This window comes from Eurytemora carolleeae, unplaced genomic scaffold (genome assembly GCF_000591075.1).
Source record: "Eurytemora carolleeae unplaced genomic scaffold, Eaff_2.0 scaffold64, whole genome shotgun sequence".
Lineage (NCBI taxonomy): Eukaryota > Metazoa > Arthropoda > Copepoda > Calanoida > Temoridae > Eurytemora > Eurytemora carolleeae.
Window position 1 is genome coordinate 304,392 of NW_019396205.1, and position 21,374 is coordinate 325,765.

The 21,374-nt window shown below is 33.9% G+C and overlaps 1 protein-coding gene across 1 annotated transcript in view; it reads right to left on the reverse strand.

The window, feature by feature from the left end:
• Window positions 1–10,806: 10,806 nt before the first annotated feature.
• Window positions 10,807–21,374, reverse strand: part of LOC111698108 (patched domain-containing protein 3) — a 17,536-nt gene continuing 6,968 nt past the window's right edge. Inside the window, exons 2-7 of the mRNA XM_023468356.1 lie at window positions 20,000–20,313; window positions 18,507–18,775; window positions 17,870–17,879; window positions 15,113–15,283; window positions 12,883–13,094; window positions 10,807–12,041 (exon numbers count right to left, since the gene is read on the reverse strand). Of these exons, the coding sequence (XP_023324124.1) occupies window positions 11,252–12,041; window positions 12,883–13,094; window positions 15,113–15,283; window positions 17,870–17,879; window positions 18,507–18,775; window positions 20,000–20,313 (1,766 nt within the window). The 3' untranslated portion in view covers window positions 10,807–11,251. The remainder of the gene's footprint in view (window positions 12,042–12,882; window positions 13,095–15,112; window positions 15,284–17,869; window positions 17,880–18,506; window positions 18,776–19,999; window positions 20,314–21,374) is intronic.

A 21,374-nucleotide genomic window follows, 5' to 3' on the forward strand; every position in this document is an offset into this window, starting at 1 on the left:
AGCTACTGCTAGAATGTACAGCTACTACTGCTAGAATGTACAGCTACTACTGCTAGAATGTTCAGCTTCTACTGCTAGAATGTTCAGCTACTGCTAGAATGTACAGGTACTACTGCTAGAATGTTCAACTACTACTGCTAGAATGTACAGCTAGTGCTAGAATGAACAGCTACTACTAGAATGTACAGCTACTACTGCTAGAATGTACAGCTACTACTGTTAGAATGTACAGCTACTACTGATAGAATGTATAGCTACTACTGCTGGAATGTACAGCTACTGCTAGAATGTACAGCTACTACTGCTAGAATGTACAGCTACTGCTAGAATGTACAGCTACTACTGCTAGAATGTACAGCTAGTGCTAGAATGTACAGCTACTACTAGAATGTATAGCTACTGCTAGAATGTACAGCTACTGCTAGAATGTTCAGCTTCTACTGCTAGAATGTACAGCTACTACTGCTAGAATGTACAGCTACTACTACTAAAATGTACAGCTACTACTACTAGAATGTACAGCTACTACTGCTAGAATGTACAGCTACTACTGCTAGAATGTAGAGCTACTACTGCTAGAATGTACAACCACTACTACTAGAATGTACAGCTACTACTACTAGAATGTACAGCTACTACTGCAAGAATGTACAGCCTACTGGTTCAGGGTGTGGTGGAATAAACAGCTATTCCTGTGATTTAAATTGTCCGTCGTTTAATGACAGAATGTGCGTTAAGAACTTTTTCTGCAGCGTGCATATTTGTTAAAGTGCATAAATATGTATAATATACACAATGCACATAAACTTGTTGTATTTCAATATATATTCTCATTGTATTGTAGAAGAGTGGAAATATTAAAACAAATTACAAAAACATTTCTTTGTTAAGTAACTTATTATTTGAGGTAAATCTGACCACAGTCATGTATATATTCACTGTTTACTGTTCATATTTGGAATAAAGAACAAAAACTTCTTCACCACAGTACACAGTACACAGTACACAACATACAATACCAAGAATCAACGCTAAGTACATAGGAAGGAACTATATACAAGAACGCCCAACTTAGATATACGCATATTATGTACTGTACAATGTGGGCGGAATGTAAACAAACCCAGTGCCCCCACAGAAGTTGAAGGGTAAAGGACTAAAGCTCTGATGTGATATAACAGTCCAAAAAGAAGTTAGAGCGAATACATATGATTTTTGGCTTTCTTGTCAATATGGAAAATTCAATAGCAATATATTCTTATTTCACCCCTTGGACCCTTTTCCCTAAAAAATGATGCGTTGCCCCTGGATTCTTTGTTTTGATCTCCTCCAACTGCAGTACACAGATTTGACGCATGAGATATGGCGGTTCCTGGTCTACATATTTCTTGGCATACATAACACATTATTAAGTACAGAAAACACATAAAACAGTGCTATGGCACGTATTACAAAGTACACCACAAAACACAGTGCACTCAACACAGTACACAGTACACAATGCTCACTACACGAAACTTAGCACACGGTACACTTCTTTTTCTCCATAATAAGATTCATTTTAGTTTAAACAACCTTTTTATTTACATTTAATGCCTGTATTTTGGACATTGTTGAAAGAAATATTATTACCCTTTATTAATTAAATTCATATCGATTACATTAATCTTGATAACATATAAATGAATGAATGAATATAACTGTTAAAATCAAAGATAAAAACACAGATTTTATTAACAAAAGACCAACATTTCCATGATAAGTTTTTAAACCTACTAAGTTCTAAAAATTATTAAAAGTCCAGCCATGCAGAGAAAAAAAATCAATCAAGCATACACAGATATCTCCATTATTCAACAGAGTTGATTTCAAACATGCAAAACATAATTTTTTAAATCACCATTGCCTATTGTGCTTATTTAAACGTTTGAAAATCTTAACTAAAATTATCATGATAAAACTAAATTTCCCTCTAACTTAAACATCATTATTTGGCTAGATAATAAAATAAGAGGGGGGGGGGGGGGTGTCACGATTATAATATTTTGAATATTAGCCAAGCAAAACTAAATAGACCTAAACTTGCTAAATTCACTGACATTTAGCTCAGAGGCGTATGCAAGGGGGGGCTGCCGGCTGCCCCCCCTGAACCAGTGAAACCCATGGATTTCAGGGGGTTTTCAGGCCCCAAAGGGTGCTGAACCCCCCCCCCCCCCCTCCTTTGAAGAAACAAAGTTAAAGCCCCCCTGGAGAAATTTTTGAATACGCCCCTGATTTAGTTCAAGTTGTATGTTTAGACGTATCAATCATTTTTCAGAAACTTAAACTACGTACTTTTTATACGTATTGAATAGGATGAATAAGTATACAAGACAGGCCAGAGTGTCTCGGCACTCAATTTTTAGCTTTTTAGCTATAAGAACAAGGATATCTAAATTATCCTCGCTCAGACAAAGGTTTAAAGTGTACCATTGTGAATTGGACCATGCCATAAAGTAGGTCTTCACTCCCTTTATGTGTGTAGCTTGTACAGCTAGGGTTACTCGCGAAAGATGATAACGTAAAGACGACTTTAACTATTTAAATTTAGATCAAGTTTTCTAACTTGAGTTTGGTTGTAAGTTTCTTATTTAATGATTTGTCAAAGAAAAGTTTACAGTGTAAAGGAAACAGAAAGAAACAGACAGTAAAATTCCATACAGTCTCTAAAGGAAAGTTTACAGTGTAAAGGAAACAGAAAGAAACAGACAGTAAAATTCCATACAGTCTCTAAAGTCTCATTCTTTGTGAATAACCTTAGAGGTATGCCTTAAAATTGTATATCAGCTAAATTTTGAAGTTTAATACTCATATGATTCATGTTATGTACAAAAGATAGTTTTACCGGAGTCCAGAAGACAAATAGTCCTAAGTCAACAAGTTGATATTGAGATAGTTGTGCAACTCATTATAAATTCTTTCGGTAAAACTAGCCTATTACTAACTATAAAGATGTTTTTACATATTTAGTTTTTTCTAATCCCTTTATTTTATGAACCATATGTCTAGATATTTGGATTGCAAAGATATAGGGATTGCAAAATCAGAGTTTGTGGCAATGGTTCAATTCCTATATAGTTTTTTATCAGTCGTCGTTGCAATCCACAATACCTTTTACTAATACGCTTTGATACAATTCAATTGAATTTAACGAATTATCAAATGTTCGGCTTTGGAAATTTCCCCCAAATTTATTGATAATATTTTGATACTTGAGTTAAAACCTAAATGTTGTTTATATATTCAAGAACAAAAACATATGTTTATAATTTTATCAACAAAGTCGACTTTTCTCGCTTTTTAACAGCAAAAAGATGAAACTGTTTAAAAGTCAGATCCTGAGATTAAAACGTAAGTATTTAAAAATTCGTTCAACGCATCCAGATTCTAACCTCTTGGTGGTTTGATTGAAATCTATTCCTTTTAAACTTTTGAAGAATTATTATGTTTGCTCTATGAATATTGAATTCATTGTGGGCGGCTTAAGGGGGAAAAAGGTTGGGACTTTTGGGGGAACGTCCCCCTCCCTGAAAAATGGGGGGCGCAAGAAGAGAGGGCAAACACCTTTTGATTTTCTAGAATTGATTTAACAATTACCAATGTCCCACTGTCTAAAATTCAATTATATCCCTCCCCTGGAAAAGATCGGATGCTGCCCCTGACTTTCTCAACCAAAAGTTTTAGCCTCGGGAATATACATGACGGTTGGGTGAAACCGTGTTGGACAGAAAACAGGGGAACCCCGGAATCAGAGAAGATGAAAAGAGAAGATGAGAATTACTTGTTTTGTGTTTACATGATTGCTGGATACCATTTTATAATCAACAATTTTATCGTTCAGTAATAAAACGGATTTAAGTTGAATTATAAGGAAAATTGGTTAAAAATCTCCGCTACTGCAGCTAGATAGTTATACGGACAGTTCTGCTTCTTGATTCAACAAACCAAATATCAAATAGATAGTTATACGGACAGTTCTGCTTCTTGATTCAACAAACCAAATATCAAATAGATAGTTATACGGACAGTTCTGCTTCTTGATTCAACAAACCAAATATCAAATATTTTAAAATAGATCTGGAGTCTAATCTTATCTTATTAATTATAACTAATTTAAAACCGTAGAATTACGAATTATATTTACACAATATACCCCGACATTATTCAATAGTACGTATAGGGGCAATAGGGGTTGTAGAAATGAAAACTTTAAATCAATAAATCCCACTTAATCAATGCCCCCCACCCCGTTCTTGGCTTACATGGGGCTTGGGGGGGGGAGTACCTGTTTTCGGATTAGGATCAATTTACGTCAGAGGGAATAGGTATTCTACCCGACCTGTCAGGGTTTAGTAGATGTGGGTTGGGTTTAGGTGGGCCTGTACACCAACTTTCAATATCAATATGTTGAGTCATTAAATCAGAGGAGACACAATGTAGACTCTAATCAAAGTTTTAAATTGTCATTTTTACAGAGGGGTTCATTGGGGTACAAGCAGCGTACACTAGAAATCAGTAGAAACCATTAATTTAAAAGAAAAAATGAAAAATTCTAAACTTTCAAATTTTCCTCAACGAATTATCAACTTTTGAGAACATTTTTGGTCAATCATATTTTTACTTTTCATAAGGAATATACAAGTTTTTTCTCCCTCCAGGGTTGAAAGAGAACACTGAACCCAGTAAAAACCAAGGTTAAAAAAAGAACCCTGAAACTAGTTATTATCCTGGTTTGATAGAGAACACTGAACCCAGTATGAACCAGGTTTGAAGCAGAATCCTAAAGCCAGTAATAATCCAGGTTTGAAAGAGAACAATGGATCCAGTAAGAATCCAGGTTTGAAAGAGAATCTTGAACCAAGTAAGAATCCAGGTTTGAAAGAGAAACCAAGTAAGAATCCAGGTTTGAAAGAGAACAATGAAACCAGTAAGAATCCAGGTTTAAAAGAGAACAATGAAACCAGTAAGAATCCAGGATAAAAAGAGAACAATGAAACCAGTAAGAATCCAGGTTTTAAAGAGAACAATGAAACCAGTAAGAATCCAGGTTTAAAAGAGAACAATGAATCCAGGTTTAAAAGAGATATCTCTTAAATCATTTCCCAGATTTTTCGACAAAATGGGATTCGAAATTATGATCGAATGTATGGCGTCAAAAGCATTTCGAGATGACGAAGATATTGTAAGAAATTACAAACAGAATTATAGGCATATTTCACAAATTAAGATATTTCTAAAATTCTTCTAAATAACAGTAAAGACAATCCAATTAAAAGTATTAAATGTCAGAAAATAGTTCATCGTAGATAAATTCTTATAAATGTCAAATAAGGTAAAAAGATACACTCTACATACAGGCCACGTGGTCTTTGTATCCCTCTAGTGGAATCCTTAGATATTTCCATAGAGAATAGAATATATAGAGAGGAATTTACTAGAAAAAAGTGTAAAACGGCCATTTTGTTGTACTGTTTCCATACTGCAGGTGTACTTCACATATTTATGCTATATAACCTTTTGGACCCCGGAATATAATTTTAGAGAAAATCTAAAATTATTGTTAAAAGAAAACCAAATTTTGAAATAGGCTGGTCCAATGAGCCTTCCACTTTACAAACGATGATTTTCCGTTATAGCTTTAAATCAAATGATGTTTTTTATTCATTATAAAGTTTATTTAACAGTTTAAAAAATTCGTAATTGAAATGAATAGTCTAGGGAACATACTGTATGAATGTACTCTACAGCATATAATTTGTGAACATTTACATGATTTGTACACTTTGAACACCCTTTCAGGCTAAAAGGGACTGAAAAAATTCATACCGAGAGATTCTTTTAATTCCTCTCTATATATTCTATTCTCTATGGATATTTCTAACTTTGCCTAATCGATCTTCATATGCCATAATTCTTGAGTTTGAAATATAAAAGGTCTATGATACCAGGATACAAAGATATAAGGATTAGCAAATTAGAGGAAGCTTTCTATTTCTTACTCTGAGCATGGTAACTTCTCTCTTAAAGGAATTAAACTAAATCAGAGAAGATGAAAAGAGAAGATGAGAATTACTAATTCAGTTCCTCTCATGTTCAAAAAAGACATAAGAAAAGGTCAAATTTATACGAAAGCAATGGAACGACTTTGTTTGCCCCAAGGAGAATTGAATAGAAGGAGGGGGCGATAGGGTTTCCGTACACTTTGCTGGGACGTTTTTGGACTGCTGAAGAACTAGTTTTTGCGTTACAACAATAATGAAGATTGTAAACAATAACACAAATGATAAACAGACGTCTGGCGCATCTCTGGCGTTAGATGAAGATTCACCGTATACTAACTCATATTTGTTTACATTAGATCGGCTGCTTTTGATATTGTTGTTATGCAAAAGCTAGTTCTTCAGCAGTCCAAAAACGTCACTGCAAAGTGTACCGAAACCCTATCGCCCCCTCCTTCTATTCAATTCTCCTTGGTTTGCCCGTAGTTCCTCCAGTTTTGCAGAAAGAGACTAGAAGGAATTGAGTCTCAAATTTGTTAATCCCGATATCTTTGCAACCTGACAGTGTAAACCTTTTATATTTCAAACTTACATTATTTCATCTAACAGAATTCACAGTTTGGAAGATCTAAGGTCTACCACGTAGGGTTGGTAAAATGTAGGATTAGAAAATCAGAGTTTGTGACGAAGACTGAATTCCTTTGTTAAGTTGCATGTTAGAAATGCAAAACTTTTTCTTCTGCTGAATAGCTTTTCAAAAAGATGAGTTGTGGTTGAAAACATATGTAAGGAATGTGACCCTTAAATCCTTTGGGCGTTTAAAGGAGTTGAATCTTTGCGACAATTAAACTGTGGTTTTCAAATCCCTATATCTTTGCAGTCCAAATGTGGCAGAACTAAGATAATTCTAAATATGAATAGTGCAGTTAAATAAAATAATCTGAGTTTGAAACAAAGGGTTGCACCAATAGGTTGCAAAAATATAGTGATGACATTTTTTAGTTTGTTACAAAGACTTAATTCCTTTCGTTTGATTCGAATTTTTCTGAATTAAATGTTACATTAATTTTACAAGCAGCCGGCCTGAAGCAAAGAAATTAAGTCTTTGCCACATACTTTGATTTTCTAATCCCCTATATCTTTGCAAACAATGTCGGAGACCTTAGATTTTCAAACTGTGAATTCTTCTAGATCAAAATAATTAATGTTTTAATTATCAAAGGTTTATATCATGAGGTTGCATAGACATATGGGTTAGAAAATATGAGTTTGTGGCAAATACTCAATTCCTTGAGTAAAATCAGTCAAGCTTATTAGTTCTTCAACACCGGAGATAAACTTCTCAACAACATGATGATTCTCAAAAGATTTGATTCTTTGTCACAAACTTTGATTTTCTAATCCCGTTATCTATGCAACCCAATGTCGTAAAGCTTAGATATTTCAAACTATAATAAACTGTGATATATCACATCATCTAAGTTTGAAATATCAAAGGTTTACACCATCAACTTGCAAAGATAGAGGGATTAGAAAATTTGAGTTTGTAGCAAATATTGGAACGAAGCCTAAGTCTAAAAAGTTCTGATAATCAAGTTCATTAAAATCTGTCATTATTCGTAAAAAATTCAAAAACGCGGATTTCTTATAAATTTAGATATGTTAAACTTAATATTTTTTCTTCCAAATTGTATTTTTTATTTATTTTATTTCATATATTAAAAGGTACATATTTATAGCTTTATTCCTAAGTCTAAAAGTCCAAAAAGTCTCAAAAATATCCGCGAAATTCTCTATAAAATATGATTTCTCAATTAAAAATGACAGAAAGTTTTGGAAGTTCTTGATCATCTTTTAAGCAATAAGGGATCCTAAATATCAAAATTTTGTAATTATGTTTATTTTCAAATATTAGAACAAGCCCTTTAAACAAATATTTCATATTGTATATTGTATATTGTATACTGTATATTTTATATTGTGATAGTGTGAGTGGTATTGTATATTGTATACATTAATAAATAATCAAAAACATTTTACTTTATTTCGCGCTTTATGTAATCTTCAGAATGCATGTTTATTTATATTCATATTTTCTTAACACGCCAAACTAGAGTAAACTAGAGGTAAGATTGAAATCTTTTATGTTTTAAATCATAACTCATCAAAAATGTTTTGAATTTCTTCACTGCAACTGAATAAAGGAATTGAGTTTTTATCACAAACTCTGATTTAGATATTTCAAGCTATCAATCATTTTAGATCAAATTATGATAATTTGAAATATTAAAGGTTTACACCATCTAGTTGCAAAGATATAACTTTTTAAAATCAGAATTTGTGGCAAAAACTCAGTTCCTTTGCTTTTCTCATAAAATGAAACCTAGATGAGAGCTTCGAGGTCTCAACGTCGTAGCAGTAAGTTTGCATAGATTTGACCACCAGTTTCTATCTAGCCTATACTCAGCATGCCCATATTGCATATCTTTTTCAAAAAATCTAAAGTTGTTCATAACCTTTTCGTTCTTTGATCTACGGATCTAAAATTTATATTTAAGTTGGCCTTGAAAAGTTGGGCTACGAACATGTATTGCACCTCCATAACTGTACCCTAAAGATTTTTTCTAGGGAGCGGAGGAACTCCGCCCCCCCCCCTGATTCCAACCCACCAAACATAGATCCAGACTTTTATGAAAAGTTTCATCAGTTTTTAAGACTGGGTCCACTTTGAAGTGTTGGCAAAGCCACGTATACTTTTTAGTAGCCCAAGACAGAAAAACTCATACATTTTTAAACTTTAAAGCATTTGTTTTTAACTTTAGATTTTAAGAAAAAAAATCTCAATGTTTTCGTTTTTTCATAAGAGCTTGCAACCTTTAGATCTCTGTGCCAGCCTTTTAGGGTTAAGATAAATGATCTCGCAAAGAACGGCAGTAAATAAGCAATATAGATTGATTTGCCTTTGATTTGATTCTTTGTAAGCTTTAATTTTCCTGTACAGAAAATACAAAGAATATGTTCATGTTTAAGCTAAAAAATATTGTATCCATTCAAGCGGCAAATTAAAAACTAAATCTGTATTTACTTAAACTTATATATAGAGATATATATAGATCACAGTTATACAACTATATATTTATGAACTTACATAGATTGGACACCAAATACACAGTAAAAGAAAATGCGTCAATGTGAAACCATCTGCAGAAACAATGCGTAATGCAAGAAGTGTTGTGTTTAAAATCCAGTTGTCAAATATATGTAAGTTCATAAGCATATGTGTAGTTATCAACCAAAATAAAAAATAGTAAGGTTTGAATTGAGTAATGTTGAAATAGCAATATGAATTATTAGTTAGTAATAAAAAATGCATACCTAAATACTACTTTATCAGACAAAGCTTTTAAAGCAATGTCGATCGGGCATTGCCATTTCTGCACAGAGGGTCACTTGAAATTACACGTACAGTCCCACGGACAGTCGTAGTACATTAGAATTTCCGAGCCGGGTCAACCTTTCCGGTCCCAGTTTGTACACTGGTAAATAAAGCATACACTCAATAGGGCTAGCCGGTGCAACAAAGTTGACGTGGTCAGACTTCAGGTTGAGTTTACTTTCACTAAAGGGTCAGGGGTGCGTGGACCTTTTAACTTGTGATAGAGAAGTAAGTAAGTAAGTAAATTTTTATTTTAAAAATATAACAAAAAATAAAAAATTAAATGTTTTTTGAGGAAATATTCAAAAATCTCCAAAAATAAAGGTTGTGGGAATATATCCCCCATTCTAAAGAAAAAGGGGAAGGAAAGGAAAAAGAAAGTTACATTATTATTGCTTACCCTTTTTATTTGATTGGTATAATACATTTTCAACTATAAACTCAAGGCTTTTATGATTAAGATTTGTGGATTTTATACTTAAATTGAAAAAATAAAATAGGTTTTATAGGTGTGTGAAAAAAAATAGGCTTAAGACCTACATCCGGATTTTTTAATCTAAAAATTCAATAGTGAAATAAAAAGAATTGATTTACCAAATATTAGGTTTAGTAATTTGGATTTATCCAAGGATTAGAGTTCAAAGCTCTTTCAGTATTTTGTTAAATTTGCTAAATTTTTTGGAATTCTTTTTGTTAAAATATGTATTATGTATAACATAGGGAAAGTGCGTCGATGATGATTGATGAGGCAACGGAAATGTCGTCTTTTCATTTTTTTTTCGAGAATTTCTATAAACAATTCTGGCTAAACGTTGTAGTACACGTTCTTATGTACACTGCACAGCAGTATGAGAATGTCCGATCATAACTCAAGAACCCCTTGGCCGATTTGCCTCAAATTTTCATTAGGGAGCTTGGTAGAACTATGGAAATGTTCATAGCTGCAGATTAAAGTTCTAAGTTGGTTGGGTGGATTTTTTAGGAAAAACTTATTTACCGGGCAAAGCTAGTTATGTATTAATTAACTTGATTATTTTCTCAGCTTAAACTCTACCGTGTTTTGATGGACTTATAATTCTTGATTAAACATGAAGGATTATAGTCCAAGGATCACAGTGATCTAACGGTTCCAAGCGCACACGCAGAAATCGATGAGAATTTTGCGCCAATTACTTCATTAAAAATCAAACCAAAAATAGTTGCTTTATAATTCTAAAATGTACATATCTAGGGCTACAAGAAAGTATAAGTTAGTGAGTGAGGTAACATAAAAGACCAAGGCGTTGCGAAGTTTCAAAGTTAAACATTTTACCACTTTACAAATACCTTGTATCTACATAGTTTTTAATTTATTGAGCATTTTGATTATAATTGACAATATTTAAAATATCTAATTACTGTTGACATAAATATACACAAACGAATACTACAGTGAGAACCAGAAAAAAATCTGGAATAGGAAGACGACTTTTAGACTCAAGTTATGATTTTGAATAGAACATTAGACACAGTTTCATCACTACTAAGACCCATTTAACTTAATGACTGATTTAATAAGTTGTTAATAAGATAATAAGTTGTAAAACTAATTGCTTTGTAACAACATTAAATACACTTGAGTATTGATATATTGTCGTCTTCTTATTCTACAATTGTCTAATTCTCACTGTAAGTACACTAACGAATAGGTAAAAGTAAAACTAATGGAAGAATATTTCGGCACTTAGTGTCTTGAGACATAATTGTGGCACATTTAGGAAATTTATTAAAATTGTTTTCAGTGCTTAGGAATAGTTTTCTTGCATTCTCTGCTCGCGCTCCTTCGTCTCCTTTCTCTGGATGGATGAGGTTGACTGCTCTGGGGTTGACGATCTACTGGATATCCATAGGGTGGGAAGTATCCGGGATAGTTATTGTAGTACATTATCCCTGCAGGAACTGCTCCTCGAGGATGCGTCCTCCAGTTTCTAACTCCGACCTCCTCGTTGTCCTCCTCGGAGAGGTATCCGTTGTTATGATACATCTCGTGAAGTTCCTGCCGGGTTCGACGGGTTTTCTTCTGTTTCTCTTGTCGTTTATTGGCCTGAGCTGAACCAGGACTGCTTCCACTAGTCTCTATATCTGTAGCTGTAGCTGTACTCAAACTAATTGTAGTTGCTGGTCGAGGAATCTTTAATCCTTCCTCACCAAAATCCAGGCTGGGACTTTTTCTCCGGGATTTAGTTGGAATACTGTCTCCGTCCGACATGTAGGAGGTGGCCGGGGATTTTAATTTTGGTTTCTCCTGTTTACTGCAGGATCCAGGTCCAAACAGTGAGAGGAGAACAGGGAGAAGGAATAAACCGTGCAGAGCTCCGAGTAGGATGACAAGGAAAACCATCTTGAAGAACGTGATAAAGATGTAGGACGGAGCAATCATGAGTCCTATAACTCCAAGTATGGTAGATATTGCTCCCTGTACTATGGGTAGACCTAATCCGTAGAGACTAGCCTTCACCTTCTCGTCTGGGGTTCCCTCAGCATCTAGGTAGTGGTAGGAGATGTGAGCTGCGAAGTCCACGGAAAACCTGAAAATATTAAAATATCAAAATGGAATAGAATCCCCGTTATCTATGAATAGTATTTGAGGTAATTTTTTCACGGTCTAAGAAGTTTCACAAGTATTTTATTCTTGAAATATTATTTTTTATATAATTACATATTATGCTAAGATGACTAGCGGGAATCCACTACAAAGAATATTAGGTTATCAGTATTCTTGTAACGCTTGACTGGGACTTGAAAGATTTTAGTAAATGTTGCTTCGAGCAAATACGGGTTCTAATACGAGACATAGATTCACACATTTTAAATCATTTAAACAGACAATTGGCGTAATTAAATATGGATCTTTCAACTGATCTTTTTTTGTAAAATGATAACATTACTTGTATCTTAGTTTTGTAAATATATTAGAAAAATATCAAATCCTGAAAAATGACCAAAATTATTTCTTTAATGTTTAAATTACATTTGTTTTAAAATAAATAATTGGTAAAACAATTATAATGTTTTTTTTTCAAACAATATTAGGTTTAAGTATATTCAATTGGAAACCCACTAAATATAGCAAAGAATTGAGGCCTAGCATTTTAAAATAAATGAAAGAGATTCGTAAATTTAGAAGATCCTTAAGAAATTTGCTGAAGTCCATGTGAAATATGAAAATTAGCTGAAAGCTGTTCATTCCGTGTGAATTGTTCGTTTGAAATTAATTAAAGCTGTAAACTGGATTCAAATGCACTTGATAAAACCGTGGGAGAAATCTAGTGTTAAACAGTGCGGCCATTTCCCCGGATTTTAAATTAAGATTTTGCGAAAATTTTCAAATTAATTTTAAGTCATGGTTTTATTTTTCTAATTACTCACCCTATACACATGATTAGGTTTATCATGGAGATAGAATCCAGACTAACTCCCCACAGTGTCATGAACCCTAGAACCCCCAGCTCAATGGAGATGATGGAGAAGGCGACCCACAGCGAACAGATCGGGTTCGGTATGAAGATCAAGGAGACAACCATCATGACAGCAGCAGCAATCACGACGCATTGAACAGTTGTCGGAAGAACCAGGAGAAACTGAAATTAAACTGGAATTAGTCATTTTTGCGAACACTCCCTTTCACGTTATAGTTTGCGAACACTCCCTTTCAGGGTATAGTTTGCGAACACTCCCTTTCAGGGTATAGTTTGCGAACACTCCCTTTCAGGTGATAGTTTGCGAACACTCCCTTTCAGGGGATAGTTTGCGAACACTTCCTTTCAGGGTATAGTTTGCGAACAATCCATTCTAGGGTATAGTTTGCGAACACTCCTTTTCAGGGTATAGTTTGCGAACACTCCCTTCCAGGGTATAGTTTGCGAACAGTCCCTTCCAGGGTATAGTTTGCAATTTTAGTCCGTTTCTTAGATATGGTTTTCTGGAAAATACCGGTTTTAGAATAGTAGTGGTATTTTCTGCTTCATTGAACGATTGAAACTAGCACACACATTTCTTTCTATTGTTTACAGTTTCAGTATACTGCAGGGAGGTTTTAATATATAACATCAGTATATTCTACATATGTACTTGATACATAAATTCTATTAGTTTAATTGAAGATTTCAGTTTCTAAGGCAAGTAATAAATTTTTTTAAGTATTTTTACACAAATACGTTAAAATTACACAGATATTAAAACAATGGCAATATTTCTTATTACGTAACGACAGGATTTAGATACGATGGTTGTGAACCAAATCATAAACAGTTGGAACTTCTTATTGTTCTTTGGATCTATAGGATCCAGCCCTGGGCGATCCTAAACCCGGCTCAACCCTCAGATATATCAGGCTTAACTCAGTTTTAAACCGTTTCAATATAATTACTAAATATATAAATATATGTTATACAACAGAGCATTCATCTTTACCATGTCACACCGACACAATTATATTATAATACAGTTAACCCTCGTAAATGTATTAGAGCATGGGAGGGGGAGGGGTGGGAATTCTTGGCTTAGGTGGAAGTTCAATGATTCAGAAGTGGTCTTAAAATTAGGAATCCCATTTCAAATATGTAAATGGTTCAAGCAGTAGGAAGTAGAGAAGTTGTGTTAAAATAGAGGGTGAGAAGAATTCAAAGAAAATTGAGGCAAAACATAAATAGAAGACTCCAAATAATAGATAAAGAGAATTGGACGGAGAAGACGGAAAAGGAGAATTCTAGAACGGAGAATAAGGACAAAGATAACAGTAGGACGGAGAAGACGGATAAAGATAACACTAGGACGGAGAAGGATAAAAAAATTATAGGACGGAGAATGCGGATAAATTTAACACTAGGACGGAGAAGGATAAAACAATTATAGGACGGAGAATGCAGATAAAGATAACAGTAGGACGGAGAAGACGGATAAAGAGAACACTAGGGCGGAGAAGACGAATAAATAGAACACTAGGACGGAGAAGACGGATAAAGAGAACACTAGGTCGGAGAAGGCGGATAAAGAGAACACTAGGACGGAGAAGATGGATAAATAGAACACTAGGACGGAGAAGATGGATAAAGAGAACACTAGGACGGAGAAAATGGATAAATAGAACACTAAGACGGAGAATACAGATAAGTAGAACACTAGGACGTAGAAGATGGATAAAGAGAACACTAGGACGGAGAAGATGGANATGTATTCTTCACATAGGAACTATACGTGTTGCATGAGAACACTAGGACGGAGAAGATGGATAAAGAGAACACTAGGACGGAGAAGATGGATAAGTAGAATACTAGGATGGAGATGACGGAGGAAGGGAACTCAAAGACGGATAATACGGAGGAAGGAAGCACTAGGACAGAGAAAACGGAGGAAGAAAAGAAGAAAAGAAAATGAGAAACGTCAAATAAAAAATGAAGGTGAAAAGTCATTAATTAAAGAAAATAAAGATTTAAGTTGTAAACTAACTCGAAGAATGAATGAATGGTTGAACTGGAACGGGAGGAGTAAATAATAATGGATTTGAACTGAGACTAATGATTTAGAATCTAAGGGGTGAAGGTTAATGTTAAGAAGATTCAGTGTCAATTCTGCCGGATATCCTAGTTGTGTATATCACCTGGTCGAAGTATATGAAGTATGGGTGGAACACAGTTACATTGTATCCTGAAGCTGAACAGACTGCTCTCAGCTCCCGAACCAGAGAAGCTTCGTCTTTAGCATTGGTGATATTGAACCCCTGGAGAACAAACCTGCTCCCGTATATATGCTTTTTCGTCCCGCAATCAGCCTAAAATAGAAGAATAAATATAATACTGCCGTCGTCATTTTTATCAATACAATGAAGACGACTTTCGATTGCAATTTGATTTCTACCAAGCCTTCAAACTTGGAAACAAAGAGAAGCTGTCAATTAACAGCTTCTCTTTGTTTACTAGTAAACTTGTAATTGGAAAAAAGCATACAAATCAAAACCTAAATAGAAAAATCGTTTTTATTTGTATTGATATAAACGCAGACTACTGTACAATCATATCAAAGTATCTATTGTATTTGTTTTTAGTTTGTTTATCTTTATTCTACTAAATTCTCCAGGAGACCGCGCCCTTTAGTCTACAAGTAAGCATGTGTGGGTGNTACAACCTACTGTAGCATGTAAAGGGGGGGGTTATGTGTATATGTATGTGTGTGTATTGTATAATGTATGTCAGCTCAGAAGCGCGGTATTTCCTGTAAACTTGGGAATAATTTATACAAGACGCCAACTGAAGAATCAGAACCAGGAATACGTTGTTGAAAAGGCGGCATTTTTCCTTTATGCAGAGGTTCATACAAACCTTAACCTATACAAGGATTGCAACAGGATATTCTAGAGAACTTTAACAAGACAGGTTGGACACAGGGTATCCCAGAAATATTAAACTTTCTCGGGTGTGTTACAGGGTGTCTCAGTACTTTAAACTATACAGAGATAACTAATAAAGGTGGAACAATTGCTATCTTTGATCTTTGTCCTAATAAACCTGTCTATTTGTATCTAGTATTACACTAAACCTTGTAAATCTATCTGACACAAGATATTTAAACTGTTCAATGCTTAAAGGTATTAAATGATTAATTGTACTGATGTATACTTAAAAGATGTTATCCTAGGGATTCCTATTAATTATTCAATCATCTATCATTACTAGCCTCCGATCCTTTATTAAATCTATTAACGAAATATTTAATGATAATGATGCTAATTGATATAATTATCTTGAAGGATGGGTTTAGGAATTTGTAATTAATGCTGACTGAACTACGTGAGGAAGGTCACATTCTATAGTTGAATAGGTTCCTTGGATACATTCCTGGGATACGTTTCTTAGATAAATTTCTTGGATATATTCTTTATATACGTCTTTTGATACATTCCTTGATAATATTCTTGGATACATTCCTTAAATACGTCCTTTGTAACCTTGATAATATTCTTGGATACATTCCTTGAATACGTCCTTTGGATACATTCCTTAATAATATTCTTGGATACATTTCTTTAATACGTCCTTTGATACATTTCTTGAATATGTCCTTTGGATACATTCCTTGATAATATTCTTGGATACATTCCTTAAATACGTCCTTTGTATACATTCCTTAATAATATTCTTTGATACATTCCTTTAATACGTCCTTTGATACATTCCTTGAATACGTACTTTGATACATTCCTTAAATACGTCCTTTGGATACATTCCTTGATAATATTCTTAGATACATTCCTGTAATACGTCCTTTGATACATTCCTTGAATACGTCCTTTGATACATTCCTTAAATACGTCCTTTGGATATATTCGTTACATTCATGTTATGAAAAATATATTAATTACCAATGGATTATTTTCTTGTTAATGTAAAATTTGTTTTAAAGACTGTATTATGAGATCTACGTTGTAAACCGCAATCCTGCGAATTGTATATCTCCTGCCACTCAAATATGTTAACATGTTATTGTGCAATAAATATTACTTACTTACTTACTTACTTACAAGCCTTGAATACGTCCTTTGATACATTCCTTGATTACAATCTTGGATACATTCCTTGGATATATACCTTGGATATACTCCTTTCATATATTCCTTATATATACTCATTGGATATATTCCTTGGATATATTCCTTGGATATATTCCTTGGATATATTCCTTGGATATATTCCTTGGATGTATTCCTTGGATATATGTCTTGGACTTATTCTTGGGATATATTCCTCGGGAACATTCCGTAGATACTTTCCTTGTATATATAGGTTTGGTTTTATGAGTGATATGTTTGATTTGGTTTGACAAGTGATATATGTTTGGTTTGGTTTTATAAGTCATATGATATGTTTGGTTTGGTTTGATGAGTGATATGATATGATCGATTTGGTTTGATGACTGATATGTTTGGTTTGGTTTGATAAGTGAAATGTTTTGTTTGGTTTGATAAGCGAAATGTTTGGTTTGGTTTGATAAGTGATATGTTTGGTTTGGTTCCACCAGATGTTGTGTTTGGTTTAATGTCTGCAATAGTTAAACGCACATTTCAATAATGCAAATGTTGCATAATCCTAGTTTCCAAATCAGCAGGTTTTAACAAAAATATGAAAATGATTACTTAAAAATAATTTCGTATCCAAAAATCAGATTGAATGCTACAATTTGGAATCTAAAGCAACATCTTTGTGTTAAGTAAAGGGAATTTTAAGATTTTGATCAATCAAACAGCGCCGGTAGCGTTTTACACGTCTTTTTCGTCTCAAGCTTTTAAATCCGTTAGGGCCATGATACATATCTTTGGATTATGTAGATATATATATATATATATATATGTAACATATTTCACATGACCAAACCTAGAGTAGTCAAATAGGTATGTAATAAGTACATTCAGTGCTTTGTATACTGTATAAGAACTTTGTGTCTTCAATATAATTCTAAATGCCCCCCCCCCCAATTAATATTTATATGACTGATGAAAGAGAAGGGTTATGAGTGGCCCAAGGCACTGCTGTCAAGAGAAGAAGAGAAGAGAATTAGATCTATAAAAACCGTGAACTGTGCAGAATGATTTGCACAATTCTCAATCCCGTCTGTCTAATTACTCTTGCAACCGGCCCCTCACCCTAGTAACTAAGACTTAGCAACCTGACCCAATCTAAGCAACCTAAACCTTCCCAGCAACCTAAACCCTTACCAGCAATCGAAACCTTCCCAACAATCTAAACCTTCCCAGCAACCTAAACCTTCCTAGCTACCTAAACCGTCCCAGCAACCTAAACCTTCTTAGTAACCTAAACCTTGCCAACAACCTAAACCTTCCTTGCAACCTAAACCTTACCAGCAACCTAAATCCTTCCCTGCAACCTAAACCCTTCCAAGGAACCTAAACCCTTCCAAGGGACCTAAATCTTCCCAGGAATTAAACCTTCCCACTACAACCTACTGTATTTACTCTATGAGGTTTAGATCATCATCAACACAAAATTCGAAAAAAATTAAATATTTCCTTCAGTTTAATTAATAGAGAGTTTACCTCTTCCAATGTTTTAATGAATGATTGCTCATCGTCAACATTAAGTTCTGAGTCTGGATAATCCTTCCATCGATCCACATAGTCTACATAAGATCTGAGCCAACTCTCAGTGTATATCGGAGCTATGAATGTTGTATTCTCTAGAGCAGAGAGTAGTTTCTCCATGTCCTCTTGAATCTTCTTATCACTATAGTCCAATGGTCCACTAACCGTTACCTGCAACAATTCATTATATATTCATTTCAAACAATTATAAACACAATTCATATTTCATTATTGGATTTAATTCTTTAGATTTTATGGATTTATTATTGCGCTTTGTTATGTCCCCTCTTATCAGTAATTAGATTTTGCTGGAACCTAATTTTATTGTTTCCTTGAATTTGCATAAACAAAAATAATACTCGTATAAACAAAAATAATACTCGTATTGTTTTAAACTGAATGTGTATTCAAGCAGAACACTGATATTAATACTTGAAAATATTCTTGCATTGGTCTGGTTGGTCTGGTTGGTACAGGAGCGCTAAATATTTAAACTAAAGAATCATGAAAACCACAACCTTCCCTTCGCCGAGAGGGTAAGTACTAAGTATATTACATTAAAATATGTATTCTTCACATAGGAACTATACGTGTTGCATTGAATTATCATATTCCTACATATCAAACCACCTTTAGAACCTATTGTAAATCAAAGGTTTGCGACATTGGGGTCCAAAGATATAGGGATTAGAAAATCAGAGTTTGTGACAAAGACTCAATTCCTTATTATAATGAGGATGAGACAACGTTCCGTCCTGTATATTTATAAACAATATAAAACATGTGTGATCAGTAAACATGTTACACTACATTTGTATCATACTGTATGGCTGTGTACGTGTATTGCACAATGTACACTTATACAATACGCATTCATGAAACTAATGTAAAATTTTAATACATTTTTGCAATTTCTTCAAACCTGAATTAAAAAATAAAAACCCTAACTCAGTCTTCAAACCTTCTATGTTGACAATATTTCTGAAAACAATGAATAAATCTAATTTTAATATCTTATAGTGCACGAGATACAGTCGACTCAACTCCGAACCATGTAAAATATCAATAAATCCTCAGTTTAGATCCAACTTGGAATTAATTAACAATTAATTCTTAAAATGTATGTTTACTAGGCCCATCTTAAACTTTTATTTGTCGCTATGTTATCGCTTTTTTTTCGTGGATTTTGAAAAATAAAATTGAAATTTTTGTAAGGCAATTTTTTCAATTCTAACCATCCATAAACCTTTCCTGGAATCATGTGACGTACCATATAATATTTGGCACGATCGGTTCAGCTGTTTTGACGTTTATCGGTTACAAACAAGTAAACTCACAGACAAACAGACAAGCAAAGGCTGTTGATATTTGTGTTGAAGAGAAGAATCTACTTACACTGATACGGAATGGATATTCTCTGAAGTATTTATCCTCTGCATCATAGTAGGTCACGGAGTAGGAATCAAACCTGGATAGTTTCTTCTTCTCCAAACCTTCTTTTAGCTGCGTAACCCCCCAGGATGCAACTCCAACATAGACGAAGAACACTAGGAGAATCAGAGCCTTGGAGGACGATTTGTTTATCCAGGTGCCGACTACATCACGGAAAAACTTCATCATCCCGTTCTCTTTGTTGTCCTTCGGGTTCCATGGATCTTCTGAGTTTACTCCACCAGTACAAAATATACGGTAGAGCCAACTCTTGTTTTCTGAAAAATAAACAGATTAAAATCTAAATAAATTTTCTAAATATCATTCAACTTTACAAACAAGGAAGTAATGACAGAGAAAAAAGTATCAGTTTTGTTTAAAATTATGAGAAAAAAAGACATATTGTAAAACCACAGATTTTAGACAAACTGGATGCAATTCTTAGGCCTATTAATATCACGAATATGTAAAATATATTGACCAAAATTATATATTTTGAATAGCGGAGAAAGTTATATTATGAAATTCACCATTTCCGGATATTCAGGAATAGAATTAGAGTTTGAAACTCTCTCCCGGTCCTAGTATAAACTTGAAAACTCGGGCTAAAAATCAAGCTTTTCTTATCATCTGCGCGTTCTTGATAATATAGAGTTTGTTAGGTAATATCGGAATGGTCCGATTTAGATGGTTCTATATTTTATAATTTACTTTACATTCAAGATTATAAAATCTAAACATTTTTGGTGTAAAACCTCATCAACTTACATACTAATCTAAACCTAGTAGCTTCTGTAGTAAACTATTCTCTACCTAGTTACTACTGTAGTAAACTATTCTCAACCTAGTTGCTCCTGTAGTAAACTATTCTCAACCTAGTAGCTTCTGTAGTAAACTATTCTCAACCTAGTTACTCCTGTAGTAAACTATTCTCAACCTAGTTGCTCCTGTAGTATACTATTCTTAACCTTGTTACTCCTGTAGTAAACTATTCTCAACCTAGTTAATCCTGTAGTAAACTATTCTCAACCTAGTTGCTCCTGTAGTAAACTAACCTAACTGTTCCTTCTTCTAATCTAATCTAAGTATAAAATTTTTTGCTCCTTTTTCTAATCTTATTTACTCCTGTTTTAATCTTATCCTACTCTGAATGCTCTGAATGCTTCCACACCTACGTGTATTTGCTCCTGTAGTAATCTAATCTTGCTCCTATAGTATTCTTATCTGAGACAGAAATAGAACTTGGCGTAGAATTATAATTCAAATTAAATGGGTACACTACACTAATCTTATCAATTTGAGTGATCATAAACCAAAGGATACATTCCTTAAATACGTC